Raw genomic sequence first — 20,591 nt, 5'->3', positions numbered from 1 at the left:
GGCGCCGGGGGCGGGGGCGTGGGTGGGCGTGAGCGGAGGGAGGCTGCGATTTAACCTCCGAACGTCCGCGCTGCAGTACGCCGCCGAGCGGTAGCGAGGGACTTGGTTGCCAGGTGACAGATCCCTTGCTGCCCTAACTGTGGTGCTTGTTCTGAATGTCGGAAAACAGCTTTCGGGAAAGCTTTGTGGGGCAGGGTAGGTTTTCTGACTACTTAGTGGGTTCTTCCTTAGTTATCTCTTTTTTTTCCACCTCCCAACCCTCCATCTCTCAGATTCGCTGGTGTGCTTCCGTTCTAATTTTCTTTCCGTCCTCTCTGGTTTTTCTCCCAGAAGAGTGGCGTGCCTCCGAATCCCCTGGAGGCCTTGTAAAAATACTGATCGTTGGGCCCCACCGACTCGGTAGGTTTGGGAGCCCAAGTTTTCATGTGATCCTGATGTTGTTGGTCCTGGGACCACGCTTCGAGAACCGCTGCCGAAAAAATAAGAAATGCTCAGTAGTTAATCCCTGAATTGCTGGGAAGCTGGTTTTTCATCTACTCTGCCATCAAGAAAGGGCACGGGGTCTCTTTTTAAATAGTTTGCTTGCCAATACACTCTTCGTTGTGACTAAAGAATCAGGGTGAGAAGAAGGATCTAAAATCGGGGAGAAGGGTGGGGGAGGGCAAGGCATCAGGATAGGGAAGGATATTCCTGTGTTCTTGGAAATATCTTGGGAAATAATGGGGGATTTAAAAGAAGGATTTAGACAGGTGAGACATGTGACCTGGGTTAAGATGCTTGGAAGAAAAGGTACAGGTTTGAGAAAATGGTGGCTGGCTGAAGTGATGGTTGAAAGAGAGGAAGAGGGCTTTCTGTCCTAACCCAAGACCCTCTTCCAATATATGAAATGTTCAGGATGTATGAATGAGACCCAGACATACCTGTAAGGAACTTTTTTAGATCAAGACCTCACAAGTAGCAACTGCAGATACTTTTTGAAAAAACGGTTGTACTGAGGTATAAAAGACATACAATAATCAGCAAATATTTAAAGTATACAATTTGATAAGTTTTGTCATATGTATATAACTGTGAAACCATCATCACAATCAAAATAGTGAACACATTCAGTAACTCCAAAAGTTTCCTCTTTCCAATCCCTTTTTCTCCTCTCACAGCCCCTAACCACTGTTCTGTTTTCTGTTACTATAAATTATTTTTAATTTTCTAGAGATTTATTTAAATGGCATCACACAGGATGCACTCTTTTTTAGTCAGACTTCTTTCACTTATTTTGAGATTATATTGCTATGTGTATCAATAGTCCATTTCTTTTTGTTGCTGAATAATATTCTATTGGATGTATATACCACAATTTGTTTATCTGTTCACCAGTCAATGGGCATTTGGGTTATATTCAGTTTTTTACTATTACAAATAAAGCTGCTACAAACATGGGAACATTCATGTGCAGTCTTTATGTGAACATATGCTTTTTTTCTTACATAGTAGGTATATGTTTAACATTTTCGGAAACTGCTACGCTGTTTTCAGAGTGGCTGAATCATTCTGCATTGCAGCAGTATATGAGAATGCCATCGCTGGCATATTACTTTTAACAGGTTTCCAGTAAAACAATGAGAGTTAATCAAAAGTTAATTCTCATGTACAAAGGCTAAGAGTACTTTTATCCAGAAGTGATATGAATATACATCTGAGTGTTTAACCAAGGAAACCAAACCATTCTTTGAGATTACACTAGATTTGTTGCTTTGGGGAGGCTTACCAGAGATGTTATACTATGTGAGTCTGAGAAGCCAGTTTGGAGTTTAACAGTTTGCTGAATCGGCCAAAATAAACCTAGACCCAGCTATAGTCCACATGAGCTAACACTGAAGAGGTTCTTCTCAGTAAGGTAAAGTAACTCAGAGGTTTCCAGAGAGATCAGCAGATACAGAGATACAGGCATGGGAAATGATATGAGATTCTCAAGAATGAAACCAAGAGGCCATCTACCAATATTCTACCTTATTTCTATTTCCTGTTCCATTTCCTCTTGAGGGAGACTAGGCCAAACTAACATATGTCCGATTTAGGCATAGATTCTAGAGCAGTGATTCTTAATCTTTTTAAGATAATGTACTCCTTTGAGAATATGATGAAAACTATGGATCTCATCCTCAGAAAGTTGAACATAAAGTCTCACATGTGAACTTTTGCTTATGTAGTATTAGAAATAAATTTCATTTTATACTTAAACTATATAGCAATCTTCATAAAGAATGAATTTCAATGTAAATATCAATTTTTAGTTCCAAGTAAAAAGGAGATGTAAATACAAATTGCAAAGCCACATACCTTTCCTTTTGATCAATAAATTTTAACAAGTCGATTGCTGCTGTTTGTTTTGAAAGACATCTAAATCATAGACAATATGACATCTTTATATGCATGTCCAATTGACTTTGATTTCTTGAAAACAGAACCAGCGTTGAAAAATCAGATTCGGAAAGGGAAATAATGGCCAATATAATCAGAGTTCCAAACATTCACTTTGGCAGAGATAGGTAGGCTTGTATCAAGAAACACTAGACTTCCACAAGGCTTTTAGATTGAATTCAGATTAGATAATTTCCTTTATCTTCACTAAATAAGGTCTTTGACATTAGTCTGAAAAGTCTTCAATTCTAAGTAACTGAAAATCAGGTCATAGCAGTTTAAACAACTCTTGGTTTGTACTTACCACAATGTTGTGGGATAATTGTGTCCCCTCAAAAGATATGTTCAAATTCTAACCTTTGGTACCTGTGAATGTGACTTTATTTGGAAATAGGATCTTTGCAGATGTAATCAAGTTAAGATGAGGTCCAGGTAGGCCTTAATCTAATGGCTGATCTCCTTACGAGAAGAGGTAAATTCAGACACAGAGGAGACTCATAGAAGTGATATGTGAATGTGGAGGTGGAGGCTGAAGTGGTATATCTATAAGGCAAAGAATGCCAAAGATTGCCAGCAACCACCAGAGATCAGGAGGCAGGCATGGAACAAATCCTTCTTTAGAGCCTTTAAAGGGAGCATGGCCCTGCCAGCACCTTGGTTTTGGACCTCTAATCCCCAGATCTGTGATAGAATAAGTTTCTGTTATAGTAAGCCATGCTATGGTAACAGAAGTGGGGTGCTGCTATAACAAATATCTAAAAATGCAGATGTAGATTTGGAATTGGTTGATGGCTAGAGGCTTTTTTTTTTTTTTTTTTTTTTTAACACCTACAGCACCTGGTCTTCCTAGGTGGTCTCCCATCCAAGTGTTAACCAGGCCTGACCCTGCTTAGCTTCCAAGATCAGATGAGATTGAGTGTGTTCAGGGTCGTATGGCTGTAGTAGAAGAGTTTTGAGACTCATGATAGAAAAAGCCTAGGATGCCTTGAAGATACTGTTGGTAAAAACATGGACATTAAAGGTGATTCTGGCAAGGGCTCAGAAAGAAGCGAAAAGGATAATAGAGAAATGTCCTGTCATCTTAGAGAATACACATATTTTCATGAACAGAATGTTGCTAGAAATAATGAACATTTAAAGGTATTTCTGGTGAAGACTCAGACAGAACAAGGAAAACTATTGGAAACAAGCAAAGGTGATCCTTGTTATAGAGTAGCAGAAACTGCCTGAATCATGTTTTGCTTTTGGTTGGAAAATACAAATGTTAAGTGATGTACTTGGATATTTAGCTGAGATTTCCAAGCAAAGTGTGGAGGTATGGCCTGGCTTTCCCTTGCTGATCATAGTAAAGTATGAAAGAAAAGAGATAAATTAAAGAAGGAATTCTTAAGCAAAAAGGAATCAGCACTTGATTTGGAAATTTGCAGACTATCCAAATAGCATGGAGACAAGCCCATGAGGGTATCTGGATAACCCTTTGGTGAAGAGATTAGATGTGTGATTCATAGATCTAATCAACTACCTCTGTAGAAACCAGGAATAGAAATGGGGTTATCCAGGAACGGTCTGTGGAGAACCCTTGCAACTAATTGTGTGGATCCCCTTGATATCTATGGAAGACCGACATGATTCTTGAGAATGTTATATTACTAGAAACATTACCAGCTCAGACTGAATTGGATAGAGACAGGAAGAAATGAAGGATGGCTGTCAGATTTCTGGGGTTCTACATGCTAGAAATGTGGTGTCCAGAGTACAGGACCACTACTGAGGGCTGGGAGACCAGGGCCACCTCAGCTGACAGTGGCTCAAGGACGAGTGGGGCTCATGTGGCCCAGAGACTAGAGTTGATGGGGTCTCTGTGGACCCAGAAGTTGGAGCTGATGGGGCTTCCATTGGCCCAGAGGGCAGATTGAGCCGTGGCGTAATTTGGGAACTTTACAAACATTTGGAGATTGAACAACACACGTCTAAATAATTTACAGTTTAAAGAAGAAATCATGAGGGAAATTAGAAAATATTTTAAACAGAATGAAAATGAAATGAAAAATAAAACTATGGAATGCAGCAAAAGCAGTGCTTAGAAGATTTATAGCTTTAAAATGCCTATATTACAAAAGAAAATATTGGTAACCTGAGCGTCCACCTTAAGAAACTTGAAAAAGGAGAGCAAACTTAACAACAACAACAAAGCAGAGTAAGTAATAATGATTAGAGTAATAATTAATGCAATATAAAGTAGAAAAACATTAGAGAAATATCAAACAAAAAAAAATTGGCTCTTTGAAAATGCCAAGAATTGGCGAACATTTATAGACTAACCAAGAAAAAAAAAAAGCAGAGAATAGGGATATCACTACCAACATTACAGAAATTTAAGAATATAAGGAAATACTGTGAACAACTTTATGCCAACACATTACACAGCATAAGTGAAAGGCACAAATAACTAGGAATATACAAATTACTAAAACTGCCTGAAAAAGAAACAGAAACTGAATAAATGTATAAAAAAATAAAGAAATCAGGTAATTTTTTCTAACAAAGAAAGGCACAAGCCTAGATGACTTCACTAATGAGTTTTATCAAACAGTTTAAATTTGATAAAACTTCTAAATTTCTTCCAGAATATAGAGGGGGCCAGTAATTACTCTGATACCAAAGCCAAAGACATCACAGGAAAATAAAACAAATATCTATAACAATACAAACAAAATCTTCGATAAAATATTAGCAAATTAAATTCATTAATATATAAAAAGGACTATACATCATGACCAAATGGAATTTGTTCTAGTAATATAGGTTGATTTAACATCCAAAAATAAGTTAATATATTTATAGATTTAAATACCTCACTTTCAATAATGTTTGCCAATAATAGAATGAATACTGGCATCATCACAAAATAATGTTATTAGAAATGAGAATGTACAGTGTACAACACAAAACAATATGAATGGAATTCACAATGTTGAATGAAGTCAGGCTTAAAGAGTAAATACTGAATTCCGTTTATATAAAGAACAAAAACAGGCAAGATCAACCTATCATTATCAAAGTTCAGGGTAATGACTACCTTTCAGGGCTAGAGGAGGGTAGTTAATTGAAGAGAGCACAAGGGGTACTTCTGAAGACTGATAATATTGTTCCTTCATCTAAAGACTAGGAACATAAGTGTGTGAATATTCGACAAACTATATGTGCACTTATTTACTTATAAAATCAGCATTACTAACCAATATTTGGCTGTTCTGCATTCAGGCCAAAATACAAATTTTTATTACAATGTTTCACCTTTCTGAGACAATTCCACTTGCCTATCCCATCTCATTCTCTGTCCATCAACTATTCTTTTCTATCTTCAATTTCTCTCTCCACTCACTTTATCCTTTTCTACAAATATAATTAGGTGTCCATTAAAAAAACCCAAACACCTTTTAATCCTATTGCCTAGTACAACCAGTGCCCCCCCCCTCCTTCCTGCATTATCACATTTTCTCAAGAGGAATTATTACGTATTCTCAGTGTCTTACTATATACACTGAATTAATCCCTGGCAAGGACATTCCACACATAACATCTGTCTGGCCCTCCTTCTGCCCCTCCCCCTAATTGCAGCTTCACCTCAGTTCTCATCTTTCTCCAGCTCTCTGCCGCATCTACTAGTCGCTCCCTCTCCTGAAATGCTTTCTTGACTTTTATGATGTTTGATCCATCTGGGATCTCCCTCTCTCAGCAGCTACTCATCTTTATCTGCTCTTCCTCGTCACATCCCAAACATCAATATTTCTCAATTCTCTATTTTTTAATTTGCTCTATCCAACACCGTCAGATAATACTCTGAAGTTTACACTTCTGGGCATGTCATATATAAATGATCTGCTCTGATTACTAAATACATTTCTAACTCTTGAGCCTAGTATTTGAAACTCTCCAAATCTGACCCCAGCCTTTGCCGTAGACTAGGTTCCAGCCAACCAAGATGCTGGGCTAATTCCAGAACATGCCCTGGACTTGCCAATGCTGTACTCTAGTTCCTGCTGCTCCCTGCATGGGATATATTTCACTTCTTTAAATCGACATTTTAGTCATTCGACAGGGCTCAGCTTGAGTAGCGCATTCAGTGACCAAATTATTCTGATCACCTGTTCCGCCCCGCCCCGCACGCTCTTGCACTCCATTGCTGGGTCGATTCTCCGCCTTACACTCTCGCCATTCCTGGACAGGATCCCTACCCCTACGCTCCTCCCCGTAATTTCTAGGGCTGTCATTGCAGACAACGTGTTCACGGTGTGTGAATGTGCTCTGGTCCCCCTCTCACCAAAATTTTTAGACCGTAGGTTCTATCTCTTTGATGCAAGCTCAACCGCGCGCGCGCTCTCTCTGTCCATTTATATTTCTTAATTTCCCCCCTCCCCCTCTTGTAGTCGCTTGTCAACCATTATGACTAGCGGCTGTACCCACCAAGTCCCACTCAGAGACACGTCGGTTCTCCCAGACTCTGCACCCCTCTTTCCTAGCCCCTCGGCCCGCAGCGCGCCTGCTACAGAGCTTCAGTCCTCCAGGCTTCCTAGAGGGGCACGCCCCCCCCACCCCCACTTCCGGCGCGAGCGGCCCGAGCCCTCCTGCTCCCTTCTCGGGGTCTGCCCCAGCGCCCGCAGAGCAAAGGGTGAGTGAGGCGGTCCGACAGTGCGGCCGCGGGTGCTTCCCAAATCACGTCTGTCCTGCTTCACCCTCCTCCCTGCCGCCTTGCCGCGGCCTTCTTGGCCTGCCTGTGTCACAGGCAGAGCCTGCAGCTGCACCAGGTGGCCATCTCTCCTCGACGGTAATGCCCGTCCGCCCGCCTATCCATCCGTCGGTCCATCCTTTCTTGCATTTGTCCGTTTGCTCTCTCATCCACCCGCCCTTGCGTCCTTTGGCTCTGCAAGCACTTACTTGCGCCTTTTGTGTACCAGGCTGCTGGTGGAGGCATCAGAGATGCACAGGTGAAATCTCACGCAGCCAAAGCTCGCTGTTGAGTCAGGTTTCACCCCTCCGTCTTGACTTACGCGGTTAGATTATTTACCAATCACTCTCAGAGCACTTGCTACTTTCCCCTTTGTAGTTCTTATCACCATTAAATTAGGTCATTATGTGTGCTTTCTCTTTGACGTTTGCCTCTCTCTAGAACAGTCTTATTCATAACTCTCTGCTCAGTGCTTAGCACAGTGCCTGCACAAAGTAGGAAATGTGTGACAAGCCTTTTACGAAAGGATCCTCTGGTTGGTTGGGAAGACAGCTGTGAAAAGGCAGTTCAGCAGAGTACACATCTCTAAGAGTGTGGACTCTGGAGTCAGATCTTTTGATTTCAAAACAGTCCAGACTACATCACTTACAAGCCATATGACCTGGAGCAAATTACATAACTCCTCTGTTTCTCTTCAGAGGTGAAATGAAGACACTTAAAACAAGTAGACAGTGATTGCTTGATTCTATAAGGAAAACTCAATTAGTGTTTTCTGTTATAATTAAGTAAGGAAACAGTGCAGATACATGATAATAACAGCTGTGTTTCAGCAGCCAGGGCTACCCCGGAGGTACCTTCTGGGTTGCTTGGACTAAGAGTTAGCTGGAACTAGGAAGGGCTGTATCCAAGCTCAGTGCCTTCAACCCCTTAACTTCTTGGGCATCTGGGTGCCCCAGACAACTCCATAAACAGCCGACACAAATCCAGACTTCTGGTCCAAAGCTGTCAACTTATGCCCCCACTGATAAGCTTGGTGGTGGATTTAGGACTAACCTATGGTACTTTGTAGATCAGTGAAGGAGATGAAGAATGAACAGACAGTGCTTTGTAATGAAAATCTTCCCTTTCAGCCACACACACCATGTTGGCCAAGTTGGTGAGGCATAATATTTAAAATAAAAATTGAATAATACCACAAACCTATTGAAATTAAAAGGCATGATACATGACATAAACCAGTGATTTCCAAATAAAAGACATACATCAGTGTGATGCAGGCTTTGGTAAATTCTACATACCCATCAAAGCACAGATGATAACTTGTCAGGGCATTTCTTAAATGTCAGTTGTCTCATAAGAACAAAAGATATGTATTTAGTATTTTTCTTATACTAAAACATTAAGAAGAAAATAGCCCCAAGTTTCTTTGTATTTAGGTAAGTGTATGGCACATCTCTTAAATCTGGCAAAGCACAGTTTAGGAAATGCTATTACGTGTGCATCTCAGACCTAACTTTCTTCATAAGTAGTTCAGTAAATAATACCATCATCCTTTCAGCCACCAGAGTCAGCCAGAAACCTGAATCATGTTCTCTCTTCCAAATCCTTATCCAGTGTGCAGAACTTTCAGCCATCCTTGTGGCCTTGGGTATCAAATGCAAACTCTGTATTACAAGGTCTCAGAACCTTGGTCGCCTGGCTCTTCTTCTATAGGTGCCTCCTCACACTATTCTTTAATTCTGTCCCCAGCTCTGGCCCAGGCTTTTTGTTTCTGTTTTTGTTTGTTTGTTTTTCTTTTCTTTTTTTCTTTTTTCTTTTCTTTTTTTTTCTTTATCCTGGCTGCACATGAGAAGCATTTGTGGCATTTACTGAAGCCCCATTCATGGAGAGTCTGCCTCAGTAAGTCTGTTGTGGTATCCATGCTCCATGGATGATTCAGAGCCATAGGCAGAGGGAACAACCACTAGTCAGGCCTCCTTAAACTACCTGCAGTTTCCTCATCCTTTAATACACCCACTCTTCTCTTTGCCTGAAGACCTTCCTCCACATATTCACCCAGCTCACTCAGACTGCCAAAATGTCTTCCCCAGGAAGGCAACTCTCCCTGGTCTTAGTTGTCTTTCCCTGTGCTACCATGTCTGCTTCCCTCCATCTTTGATTTATCACAATGTGTTGCCTGTTACTTGTCTCTTTCCCATACTAAACTAGGAGTGCGTGAGGGCAAACCTTTTAATCCTGAGGGTCCTGTTTAGGTCACTGCTTAGCACATAGCACAAGTATTTGTTGGAATAATGGATGAAGGATTCCATTCCTCTTTATTTTGTGCTGTTTCAGAACCTTGTGACTTAAAGTCAAGAATAAGTCTTATTCGTACATTCCCCCTGGCCATTCTCCATGACATTTCCTAACATTTTCACCATCATTCTTAATTTATAATATCAATTAATATTGCCTGGGTATTAACCCTTCTGTAATAATAATAATAATAATAATAATAATAATAATAATAATAAAGCAAGTGCTTTAGAGCTGGGCAACTGTAGGTTCATGGCTTGACTTTGCTATATACCAGTTTGGGGCCTTGGGTAAATTACTTAACTTTCAAGGACTTTAGTTTCTTCATCTGTAAAATGGGGATGATATTACTTACCTTATATTGTTATTGTCGATCCCCAATAAAATAATATTTGTTAAGTGCCTGGATCATCCTAGGTGTTTATTAAGTGCAAATTCCCTTCTTTGGGGGAGATTTCATGGCATAATAGAGCTGAATACTCTGGTTGCAGAGCCTAGTTTTGCTACTTATTGCCTCGTGTCTTTGGTCACCTTATGGTTCTCAGTTGCCTCATCTAGAAAATGGGCATAATTATGATTACTCTTACAGAATTGTTAGGGAAATTATGTAAAATTTTTATTAACTACCCAGCTAGTGCTTGGCATCTAGTAGGTGCTCAATAAAATAATATTTTTAAAAAGTAATAATATACTACAGTGTTTTTCCTGCTTTCCATGATCTATCAACATTACTTATTATCCCTATTGTTGTTCCTAACATTATTACTTAAGGTTGAATTGATTTCAATGATACTTAAATTTTCTATTTCACATCCCGAAAAATCTATAAATATATTTATATATTTATGAATGATCTATAAATATATTGTTTATACAGAAGCTTCCTTTCAATCAGTTTCCTTTAATGTTACACTCCCTGGCAACCAATCTTCAAAAACCTGTATTTATATCCTGAGCACATTTTTTCCCTGTGTAATATTAGTATCTACCTCAGGAGCTCCCTAAAGACCTGGAATTCAGAGAGAATCTTTCAGACACAGACCTCCATCCCCTCCCAGCCTTAAAACGGGCAGCCTTTTCAGACTGTCTCCATCCAGGATGTCAGGAAAGGCCACAGCTTTGGCCTACCATGCTGCAAAAGAACAAGAAGGACTGGTGAAGGTTGAAGAAGAGAATTATGTTTGGGGGCAGGGCTTTGGCCTTCAGGGAAATGCCTGTAGTCAGGAGACCTACCGCCAGCAGTTCAGGCAGTTTGGTTACTCTGACTCCACTGGGCCCCGGGAGGCTCTGAGCCGGCTCCGGGAGCTTTGCCATCAGTGGTTGAAGCCAGAGATGTATACCAAAGAGCAGATCCTGGAGCTGCTGGTGCTGGAGCAGTTCCTGAGCATCCTGCCTGAGGAGCTACAGGCCTGGTTGAGAGAGCACCGGCCAGAGAATGGAGAGGAAGCTGTGACTATGCTGGAGGAGCTGGAGAAAGAGCCTGATGAACCAGTGCAACAGGTAAGAAGTAGGTGTTTTTGTTTACTTGTTTTACCTGTTGTAAGTTAATGGGGAAACCATTGTGAGTGGCCTTGACTTGAGTATCAAAGAATGATGCAATTTTTATATTTTGGGTTATTATTTGCCCTCTGGGATCAAGTCATTAGGGCCTTTAGTCCTGTTGTTTACTTTCTAATCATCTGAATGAGTTCCTGACTCCAGCTGCCCTGCCCTGTAATTGTAGGGGGTTTCCTCTTATATATCCTTTGAGTCATAAATCATAGTGCTGGTGCTTGGCTACTCCTAGGACACAGCTCATAGCCAAGGAATGATCTGGAAGGAAATGACATCCATGGGAGCACTGAAGTCTCTGAGTATCCAGCTCCAGCCTTTGAAGAATCAGTGCAAGAGTGGGACTCAGGAGCTCCAGGCTTTCCATGAGAGAGGTGAGGAGCCACAGTCCATTTGGGGATTTGCATGGAGGTGAGGGCTCTCGTCTGCAGCATGATTCATTTTCTTAATGACATTCCCTTGTGTCTGTTATTAAGCATTGTGAAAAGACCGCCTCGACTGAAAATATTCTATTGGCTTTACTTAGAATCTGAAATTCTGTTATAATTTCTAACTTTGGGTTAAGAATTAAGGTCTCTAATAAAATTCTCTATTATATCCAAAATATCCAAAGACCAATATTATGGTTTTTTATTATTATGGTCCCACTGGCAAAGCAGTCCCTAAGATGGAGATGAATAATGGATCATAGTAACTTGAACAAGGAAAGCTTAATATTAGGGCATTAATTATGAAGTAGTAAAAACGCACTCTAAGGAATACAGGAATAACACATATAGGATGTCTCTAAGGAAAGAGCAAATCTGTAAGAGGGTGCCACATCCTCCCCTTCCCCTGCCAGAGCTGAGATCCAGATCTTGTTGCAGAGAGCACAGTTGTGGTCCACTGGATGGAGATGTTCACTAAAGCGCTATGTTGGTAGAACTGGCTGGGAAGCTGCTCTTCAGAGTACCAAGGGAAGCCATTCCCAGGGTGCAGGGGGAGGGTGTGAGTGTGGTGGTGCAGAACTCACTGAGAAGTTACCCTCTGGGGTGTCAAGCACCCCCTGGGGAGAGATGCTGTAACATAGAACTTGCTGGGAAGCCACCAGTGGGGATGGAGCCTCTGAACTATTTGGAGGTGAGCACCTCTGGGTGCCCCATGTGCTTCAGTAACAAACAGAGCACACCAGAACCAGGAATAAAACACCCTTCCTCCTTCAGTGACCCTTCTGCCTCCCTCTGTTGTTAAAGCTTATGTCATGCTAGCTGGCCAGCAGGAATGTTTTGGTATCACAGGTAGGGCATTGAAGGGTGGATTTGAAGCTGAGAGGCAATAAAGTTGAAGTTGAGAGTCAATAAATAGCTAGCACAGATGTCAAGGATTAGGACCAAAAGCACTTTGATTCTGTTATTGGCAAATCATTCCTATAGGTGGCAGATACATCAGGCTTATTAACTTGTTCTCATTAAACTCTTGTGACATCCAGCTACCCTTCTGGTTTCATCTTCACCAAGCAATCTTATTAACTTTCTACGGCTTAGCTATAGTAAGAAAATACATTAGTTTAGTCTGGTCTGTGATGGTCAAATTACTTATTAATTCTCAATCTGATTTTATTGCTCAGTTTCATGAACTTGGCTAATGAGAGTCCACCCTAAGAGGTAAATGTGTTCATTATGATGATAAAAATTAGGTTGATGAGGTGACAAGGTTCAGGTCCAGACCCTAGACCTTGGCAATTCACCAAAGGAATCTGTACATCTATACACTGAGGCCTCCTGGGAAACTCCCTCCCAGCCTTCCCCATTGCATCATTAGCCAAGTGAGCTTGCCTAAGTACTTTCTGCATCAAGCAGGAGCTACAGTAAAATGAATTTTAAAAAATCATTTCTTCAAGTCCCTTGCCTTAAAGCAAGTATATGTCTAAATTACTTAGGGTGAGTTACTTCTGTTTCCTTAAAAGAGGTCTTAAGGAACAGAGACTGTGCTGTAATTTCTTAAATCTTTATTGGGCTTTTTCAAATTAATAATTGTTATGGGCTGAACCATGTCTCCCCAAATTTATATGTTGAAGCACTAAAACCCAGTACCTCAGAATCTGACTGTATTTGGAAATAGGGGCTTTAAAGGGGTAAATTAAAATGGGATTGTCAGGGTAAGCCTTAATCCAGTATGACTGGTGTCTTTATAAGAAGAGGAGATTGGGACACAAACAGCATAGACCAAGGGACAGCCAATATACGGACACAGCGAGAAGATGGCCACCTGCAGGCCAAGGAGAGACAGGCCTCAGAAAGAAACTCAACCTGCTAACACCTTGATCTTGGACTTCTAGACTCTGGAATTGTGAGAAGATAAATTTCTGTTGTTTAAGCCACCTGGTCTGTAGTATTTTGTTATGGCAGCTCTAGCAAACTAATACAGTTTTAAAGTTCTATGTCCTTATGAAATATTCCCCACTTTAATTTAATTCTGTTTCCTTTTATTTGTGTAGCAGAGCTTCTATAACACATAACCTGTACCTGAAGGTAATGAGTACAGTGATCTTTGACCTTGTTTTAACTAAGCATTTCGCCACCTCTGATTCTATCTATGTTCCATCTTTCCATCATCTTAACACATTTCTCTGGACATCCTTCAGTTTCTCCACAATCACCTGAAGGACAGGGATAAACAATACTGTAATGAGAATCTGATTAATTTAAAATACAAGGTAGATTCACTCTCCAACTTGAATCTGTTGTGCACTGTATCTTTTATTTGTTTGTTCTTTCACAGTGTCATTATGTTGTTGACCCTGTCCACTTATGGCAACAGTGATTCCAACTTTCAGCCTTTCTTGGCCTTAGCAAAATTTCCTCATTCTCCATTTATGCCTAATCCCCAAGTGTATGATCTTGAAGGGTCTTGACTGTTCCTGATAAATCTCATTATGCTGGTCTGTTTTTAGTCTTGAGGGTTTTAGCCCTAGCTCTGAAGAATTAATATTGATCATTATGCATCTTTCACCTAGATCATGAGGTTTAAGTCATTGTAGAAATCCACCTTGGTAGACTTATAAAAGTCACCATGTCATTTTTACAACCTTACATCCTTGGTTGTAATTTTACTGTAGGTTCTACACTAGCTGAACAGTATGTCTTGCTAGAAGAGCCTGAGATGAAGATTTGAGTGCAGGTGATTTATTGAGGGCATGCTCTTCAGGAGAAATCTGTCATGGAGAAGTAGGGTTAGGAAGGGAAAAGATCAAGCAGTATGTGGTTTTGAGTAAATCTAGCTTTAGCCTAATTCATGGGGTTGGGGAACCCCCTGGAGCATAACTGCATTGCTGAGTTGTCCCTTCTTGAGGCAGGGGGTGGAGGAGACGGTGAAGGTGAAAGTAACTTTCTGTGCTAGGCGGCTTTCATCAGCCAGGGCCACTCTCCAGAGAAGGGGGCAATTGTGGCTAGTTGGGAACCAACACTTACAGCAGCTGGGGGAAGAAGGCACCATATTGGTAAAGGAGGTGGGATGGGCAGTGGAGCATCATCTACATAGTATTAAGGCTAAAACATATTTGTCAATGTGCAGTTAAAGAGCATGTCACTAGTTAAAAGGATTTTAGACCATACAGGTCAGTGAACAACAGGTAGGAAAATAGCTGGGGGAGAGATGTTATAGAGAAACTTATAGATTATTTCTCCTTCTAAGTGCCTTCTATAATATGTGCCTCTCACTCTCAGCCTCCAGACTTTAAGTTTGATTATGAATGAACATTCATTTTTGGAAGACATTAATTAGGTTATTTGGATTATTTCAGTATTTTTAAATATTCAAGTGATCATTTCTTAGTCTACTTTCAATTTTTATTTGTCATTCCTAGGAATTACTCCAGTTACTTGTTTAATATTTTTGTACAATATAAATATATAGTTGAAAAAATAAAAATCTTGTTTTCCTGATCTATACATCTAAGGTCAAGCTTTTTCTCTGGTCTCCTTCTTATAAATTGACTTCTCGTAGTAACAGAATTTGAAGAGGTATTTTAAATCCTATGTTACATTACTGTTCTAATTTTCACAGCTCTAACTATGTCCCTACACAATTTTATTGCCACTTTATACCATTTGTAATTTATACTCTATAATTTTACATATTTACTACTTTCAGAAAGTTTCTCATTAGATCCTTATTAGGTTGACTTTAACCAATTTGGTGCTTATTATTCTCCTGCCTTTATTATATGCTAATATGTTTTTTTCATAAAATTTCCCTTTATGAACAAGCATAACCTTAAGTAATTAAAATTTCTATCCAAAGACAGTTTGAATTTTAGTACTCTGTCCAAATCTGTAATTTCTGGTAAGGAATGAGGAAAAAGAAAGCTGGATAGATACCTGCTTTGGTCAGGTAATTGCTACGAGACTTTATTGTTGTGAACTCAAAGAGTATCAGATTTTTTTTCCATATAAAAACATAAGCCTTTCCCAAAACCAAATAAAAATTATTTAAAAATTATTTTTTGTTTAAGTGCGACTATAGTCCTGTATCCTACAAATAGGGAAGGCAGATGACATACAGGAATAATGCAGGCCTTGATGCATCTTTGTTTGAATTTAGACTACCAGTTATAAATTTTGTGGCCTTACATAGGTGATGTCACCTGTTCTGAGCCTTAGTTTCCTGATCTGTAAAATGCATGCGAGTTTAGAGGACTTTGGGGAAGATGGAAGTAACTTCACAGTTTTTTAGATTTTCCCACCTCAAAATAATCAGGTTACCTCAGCCATCATCTAGTAGTCTTCTGTTCTGAGTTACTAGAAATCTAGAAACAAGAGGTGCATGTTGTATGAGAGCTGAAGGTTTGGCTTCAGGATGTCACATCGGCCTCTTGTTTCCATGAACCTTCTTTGACCATTGACCCCAGAATGAGCTAGGAGCCTACAGAATCCCTTTTCTCATGGTCTGCGTATCTTATTCTATTTTCTCATAATCATTTGATCAACTGAGAACCTGCCAGAATCCGCAATTGCCTTGTGTTTTAGTTCCTCTCCACCTACTTCTGTCCAGTCCTAACCCCAAAAGCATTTTCTAATTGTACCTTTCATTCTACCTTTTTTGTTTACTGATTGAAGACTCTTAGACATCTTTCTTTATCATAATTACTTTCTATCACTTCTTTTTATCCTCATTACCTAAAAATACATCCTCTCCTCTAACCCAGGGTTGTCTCTTAGCTCGCAATCTTACTGCTACTCCTATGTATCACCATTTCCTCTAATGTCTTTCCCTTTTACCACCCCTCTTCATCAGTGATGACTCCCATTCTGTGTCTGCCTTACTCTCTGAGTGTGCCACCTTTCATTATCCTAAGCCACTTCTCTAAATTCTAGATCAGGAAGCAAGTTTTAAAGACTTTTCCTCATAATAAGTAAATACCTATTTCACTTGGTTTATTTTCTGTTCTTGTTTATAATAGATTCCTTTCTTCCAACATGGGGAGCAAATGACACTTGCATTTTCTATTCACATTTTTTAGGTGGAAAGCTGGTGGCTAACAAAGTATTGACAGCAAAGCAAGAAATTATTGAATGTGTAGCATCAACAGCAATGATATCGCCAGGAAGAATCCCTAGGGAAACTCCTTCAGGACAGATAGTTGAAGAAGCTTTAGGAGGTCTGGAAAACATTAAGAAGCCAAAAGAAAATGCTACAAAGAACAAAATGAGTCAGCCCCCTTCCCAGAAAAGACATTTTAGTTTGGCAACGTTTAACAAGAAAAGCTCCACAGAAGAGAATGTCCTTGAGTGTGATGAAAGTGAAGGAAGTCTCAGTCTGAATTCAAATGTTACAACACAACAGAGAATTCACACTGCAGGAAAATTCTATGAGTGTTTTGACTGTGGGAAAGCCTTTTGCCAGAGCTCAAAGCTGATTAGACACCAGAGGATTCATACTGGAGAGAGACCTTATGCATGTGAAGAATGTGGCAAAGCCTTTAATTTGAGCTCAGACCTTGTTAGACATCAGAGAATTCATAGTGGAGAAAAACCCTATGAATGCTGTGAATGTGGAAAAGCTTTCAGGGGCAGCTCAGAGCTAATCAGACATCGGAGAATTCACACTGGAGAGAAACCTTATGAGTGTGGCGAATGTGGGAAAGCTTTCAGCCGGAGCTCAGCCCTTATTCAGCATAAGAAAATTCACACCGGAGACAAAGGCTATGAATGTACTGAATGTGGTAAGGCTTTTGGTAGAAGCTCTATCCTTATTGAACATCAAAGAATTCACACTGGAGAGAAACCTTATCAGTGTAATGAATGTGGAAAATCCTTCAATCAGAGCTCAGCCCTCACCCAGCACCAGAGAATCCACACTGGGGAGAAGCCTTATGAATGTAGTGAATGTAGGAAAACATTTAGGCATAGGTCAGGCCTTATGCAGCATCGAAGAACTCACACTAGAGTTTAACTCTGTGAGTAAGAGTTGTACAATTGTGAAATACAGGGAATTCACTTTGATATGAGACTCTATGGAAGATAGAGGTTTCCTGAGAGTTCCTGCCCTTCCAGTCCAGTTCAGTACACAAAGGTGTATGTTAAAGTGTTGAATGGGCACCTTCTCATTAACTCCAGGGCTGGGGCAGAGATTCTGAAAGAGCTTCTTATAAGATGGACTAAGAGGTGAAGTCTCCAATGTCAAGGATCTCTTCCCAGCAAGAGCATTGGTGCACTTGACAGTTGGAGGAATGTGCTGAGTTATTCTGTTATCTGAAATGTTAAATTGTGTGATTGTGAAATGTTGAATTTTACCCTGGATCAGTTTAGTAGCATCTGGGAATGGTAACTCATTCCACCCCCTCACCAGCTCTCTCCTCAGCCGAGCTTCTTGCTAAGGTCAATTGAGGTCTACTTATTTACTGATCACCTGCTGTGTGCCAGCCATCAGGGGAAGACATGGCCATTACCACTCCCAGAGTTAAGGGCTAATGGGATATACTTATTTATTAAAGAGAAAAGTGTGATAAGTGGTTTGGTAGGATATATGCAAGATTCTGTCAAAATACAGGGCAGGGGTACCTAACCTGGTCTGTGGTTTCCCGGATGTGATGAAATCTCAGTTGAGACATAAAAGATGGGTAGAAGTTAGCCAGATCAAGGCAAGAGGGAGGAGAAGAACATTGTAGGCATAAGTTATAGGACATACAGTGGCGTGGAGAGGATATGGAGACATCCCTTCATCACGACTCCTCTCTGGCATGGGTTGGTTCTTATAGACCCTGGATCAGAAGCCAGAGCATGTGTTGGTTCTTCTCTTCCTATTTATGATCACTGATTTGGGTAGCCTACCCTAGACCCAGAGTGACCTAAGAGACCCTGAAGTACTCAGGAGAATTTGTGTGATGAAAGACTGGTGAATTATATGAAAAAAGGCATGTGTTTATGCCAAGAAATAATACATATTGGAGGCTAGAGGGACATTCAGGGCTGGAGTGTTTGTGTCCCTTGACCCTGGGGCCCAGGAAATGGGGAGCTAACAACACAAGCATGGGAACTCTGCCTTCTCAGGCTTCACTACTCCTTATTCTTTCCCTCGCTTCCGAATGCTAAGCTGCTTGAGTACAATGAATATTTGTCGAATTACACTCCCTTCCCACCCCCTCAGATTCCTTAAAACACTTCTCTGCTAGTTTTTATTTTAGCAGTTTTAATTAATTACTGAAGGCAGTCACTACCTGAAAGTTTGGTTCCTCTTCTAAGATGTCGTGATTTCCCTTCCAGATACTGTCACTTCTGAAGACGACTTGGTGATCAAAGCTGTTGTGGGTAAGAGGGGAGGTCAAATTGTGGAGGGGAGAGTCTTTGTGTCCATAAATTGTGGGATTATCATTGAGGTCAATCAGATGTCTAAAGAGACCTTTCCAATGGATAGAGTTGCCTTTTCCTATAGGTGACAATCAGATGATTTCATGTTTTTAATATCATTTAGTAGTTTCTCCTTGACTGTGAATTGTCAGTGTTGATAATACAGAAAATGAGAAAGTATAAATCCTACTATTCATAGAAACATTAACATTTTGGAGTACTCTCTATTAGTTTTTTTTCCCCCATCCCTAATATTTTTTGGTAAAAATCTTGTTTGGTAAATAACTTTTTGTAATTGATTCTAACATTTATTCTTTGAGTATATACTTCAACTGTTTAATATTAGATTATAATGCAAGTTGTAATAAAATCTGAGTTTTAAGTTTTGCTTTGAAATTATTCATTCAGGAGTAGGGAGCACAACATGAATGGAGAATGGGGGAAGGAGTCGTGGTAAGAAGTCAGGGAATTGGTATTCTTAGCTTTTATTTCCAGGGCCAAAAAGTGCCTAGAAATTGAAAGCTAGTTCACCAGGTGAAGTCACAAAATTGGGAGACATCTGGGGCTGCATTGTGGTGAGAAGACCATGGTAATGAGAACAAGTAGCTCCTTTACACACATCTGTGTTCACCAGCATCAGGACACTTCTCCACCTTTGGGAGCAAGAGCCTGGGAGAATGCTATGGCCTTCCCCTCCTCTCTCAGCAGGTCCTCAGCAGAAAAACTTGTGTAAAAAAAACCCATGACCCTTTATATCTGTGATCATTGTGCTAGCTAACAAGCCAGCTGCCAATGGTAAAGTTACTGAGTAGCAGCGGTGTCTGGTTCTGGCCCATCAAAAGGTGGGTGGGTGTAAGTTGGGTCTGCCCAGAATGCCCACTGTTCCTCGACTTTGCAGAAATTCTCTCCAGGTCAGTTCCTTCTGCATGGGAAGTTTTCCTAACTGGCACTCCCCCTTGCTCTGAGGATTCACTTTATGGGGCAAGGAGTTCACAGAGGAGCTGAGAGAGACCAAGGTCGATTTCCAATCTCTGCTGGACAGTGTTAACTGCAGCCTATGGAAATGACAGAGAAGAGGAGTGGTAGGAAACTGATATTAAGCACCTTGTCTAAATCGCACATTATCTTTTTAAAAATCTGTTAATCTGTGCAAAATCCATTTAAGGTGAACATTGTCACGCACCCCCTCCCCACCCCCCAGACTGCCTCTATGCCAAGAGAAATAAGAGGGCCCTATGCAGAAGGGAAAGAAACTAATTTCATTTCCTCCAGCAAGGCTAGTGAAGGAAAAAAGAATTACTACCTGTATTAATGCCCCCCGCGTCTCCCCATTTCATAAACACAATGTTGAAGTTCTAAGAGATCACCTACTTCAGCCCCTTTAAACTGAGGGTCCAGAACTGTGAGGTGATTTGCTTGTAGCTGCAGAAATCATGGGAAGGAACTATCAAGAACAAAAGTCTCCATTTCAAGGTACTGCTTTTTTCAACTATAAATCTCCTTCATGCAAATTGCTTATATTTGCAGAAGAGACTGTACACTAGTTGAGATGGGTATGTGTCTGCCACTTGCCAATGAGGAAGTCAAGGACAGAGATGCCATGGGAAGCATGTGCTTCTCTTAATTTTTCTCAATTATCCTGGGCTTCTAATCCCTTTTAAACTTTTTTGCTCTAATTTTAGAAGTTTCAGATATTTATTGTAAGAAAATTTGGGAGACACAGAAAAGTGCGTGCGCACAAATACACACACACACACACACACACACACACA

At 40.4% G+C, this 20,591-nt stretch overlaps 1 protein-coding gene and 1 pseudogene across 5 annotated transcripts; one reads left to right on the top strand and one right to left on the bottom strand.

The window, feature by feature from the left end:
• Positions 1–67: 67 nt before the first annotated feature.
• On the top strand, positions 68–19,201 carry ZSCAN30 (zinc finger and SCAN domain containing 30). 5 transcript variants are annotated; one of them, XM_016153966.2, is made up of 4 exons: positions 68–619; positions 10,425–10,942; positions 11,229–11,367; positions 16,494–18,853. In XM_016153966.2, exons 2-4 carry the CDS (start codon positions 10,541–10,543, stop codon positions 17,423–17,425), a joined length of 1,473 nt encoding a protein of 490 aa, XP_016009452.2. In that variant the 5' UTR covers positions 68–619; positions 10,425–10,540; the 3' UTR covers positions 17,426–18,853. The 5 variants fall into 5 exon arrangements, with proteins under 5 accessions (XP_016009452.2, XP_016009451.2, XP_036085852.1 ...); XM_016153965.2 differs by lacking the exon at positions 68–619 and adding an exon at positions 7,016–7,090 and having other exon boundaries at positions 10,437–10,942; XM_036229959.1 differs by lacking the exon at positions 68–619 and adding an exon at positions 7,049–7,090.
• Positions 3,244–3,362, bottom strand: LOC118610225 (annotated as a pseudogene).
• Positions 19,202–20,591: the final 1,390 nt, after the last annotated feature.

This window comes from Rousettus aegyptiacus, unplaced genomic scaffold (genome assembly GCF_014176215.1).
Source record: "Rousettus aegyptiacus isolate mRouAeg1 unplaced genomic scaffold, mRouAeg1.p scaffold_m13_p_12, whole genome shotgun sequence".
In the NCBI taxonomy this organism is placed as follows: domain Eukaryota; kingdom Metazoa; phylum Chordata; class Mammalia; order Chiroptera; family Pteropodidae; genus Rousettus; species Rousettus aegyptiacus.
The sequence above is the reverse complement of the archived record's forward strand: the minus strand, read 5'-3'. Positions and strand labels throughout refer to the sequence as shown.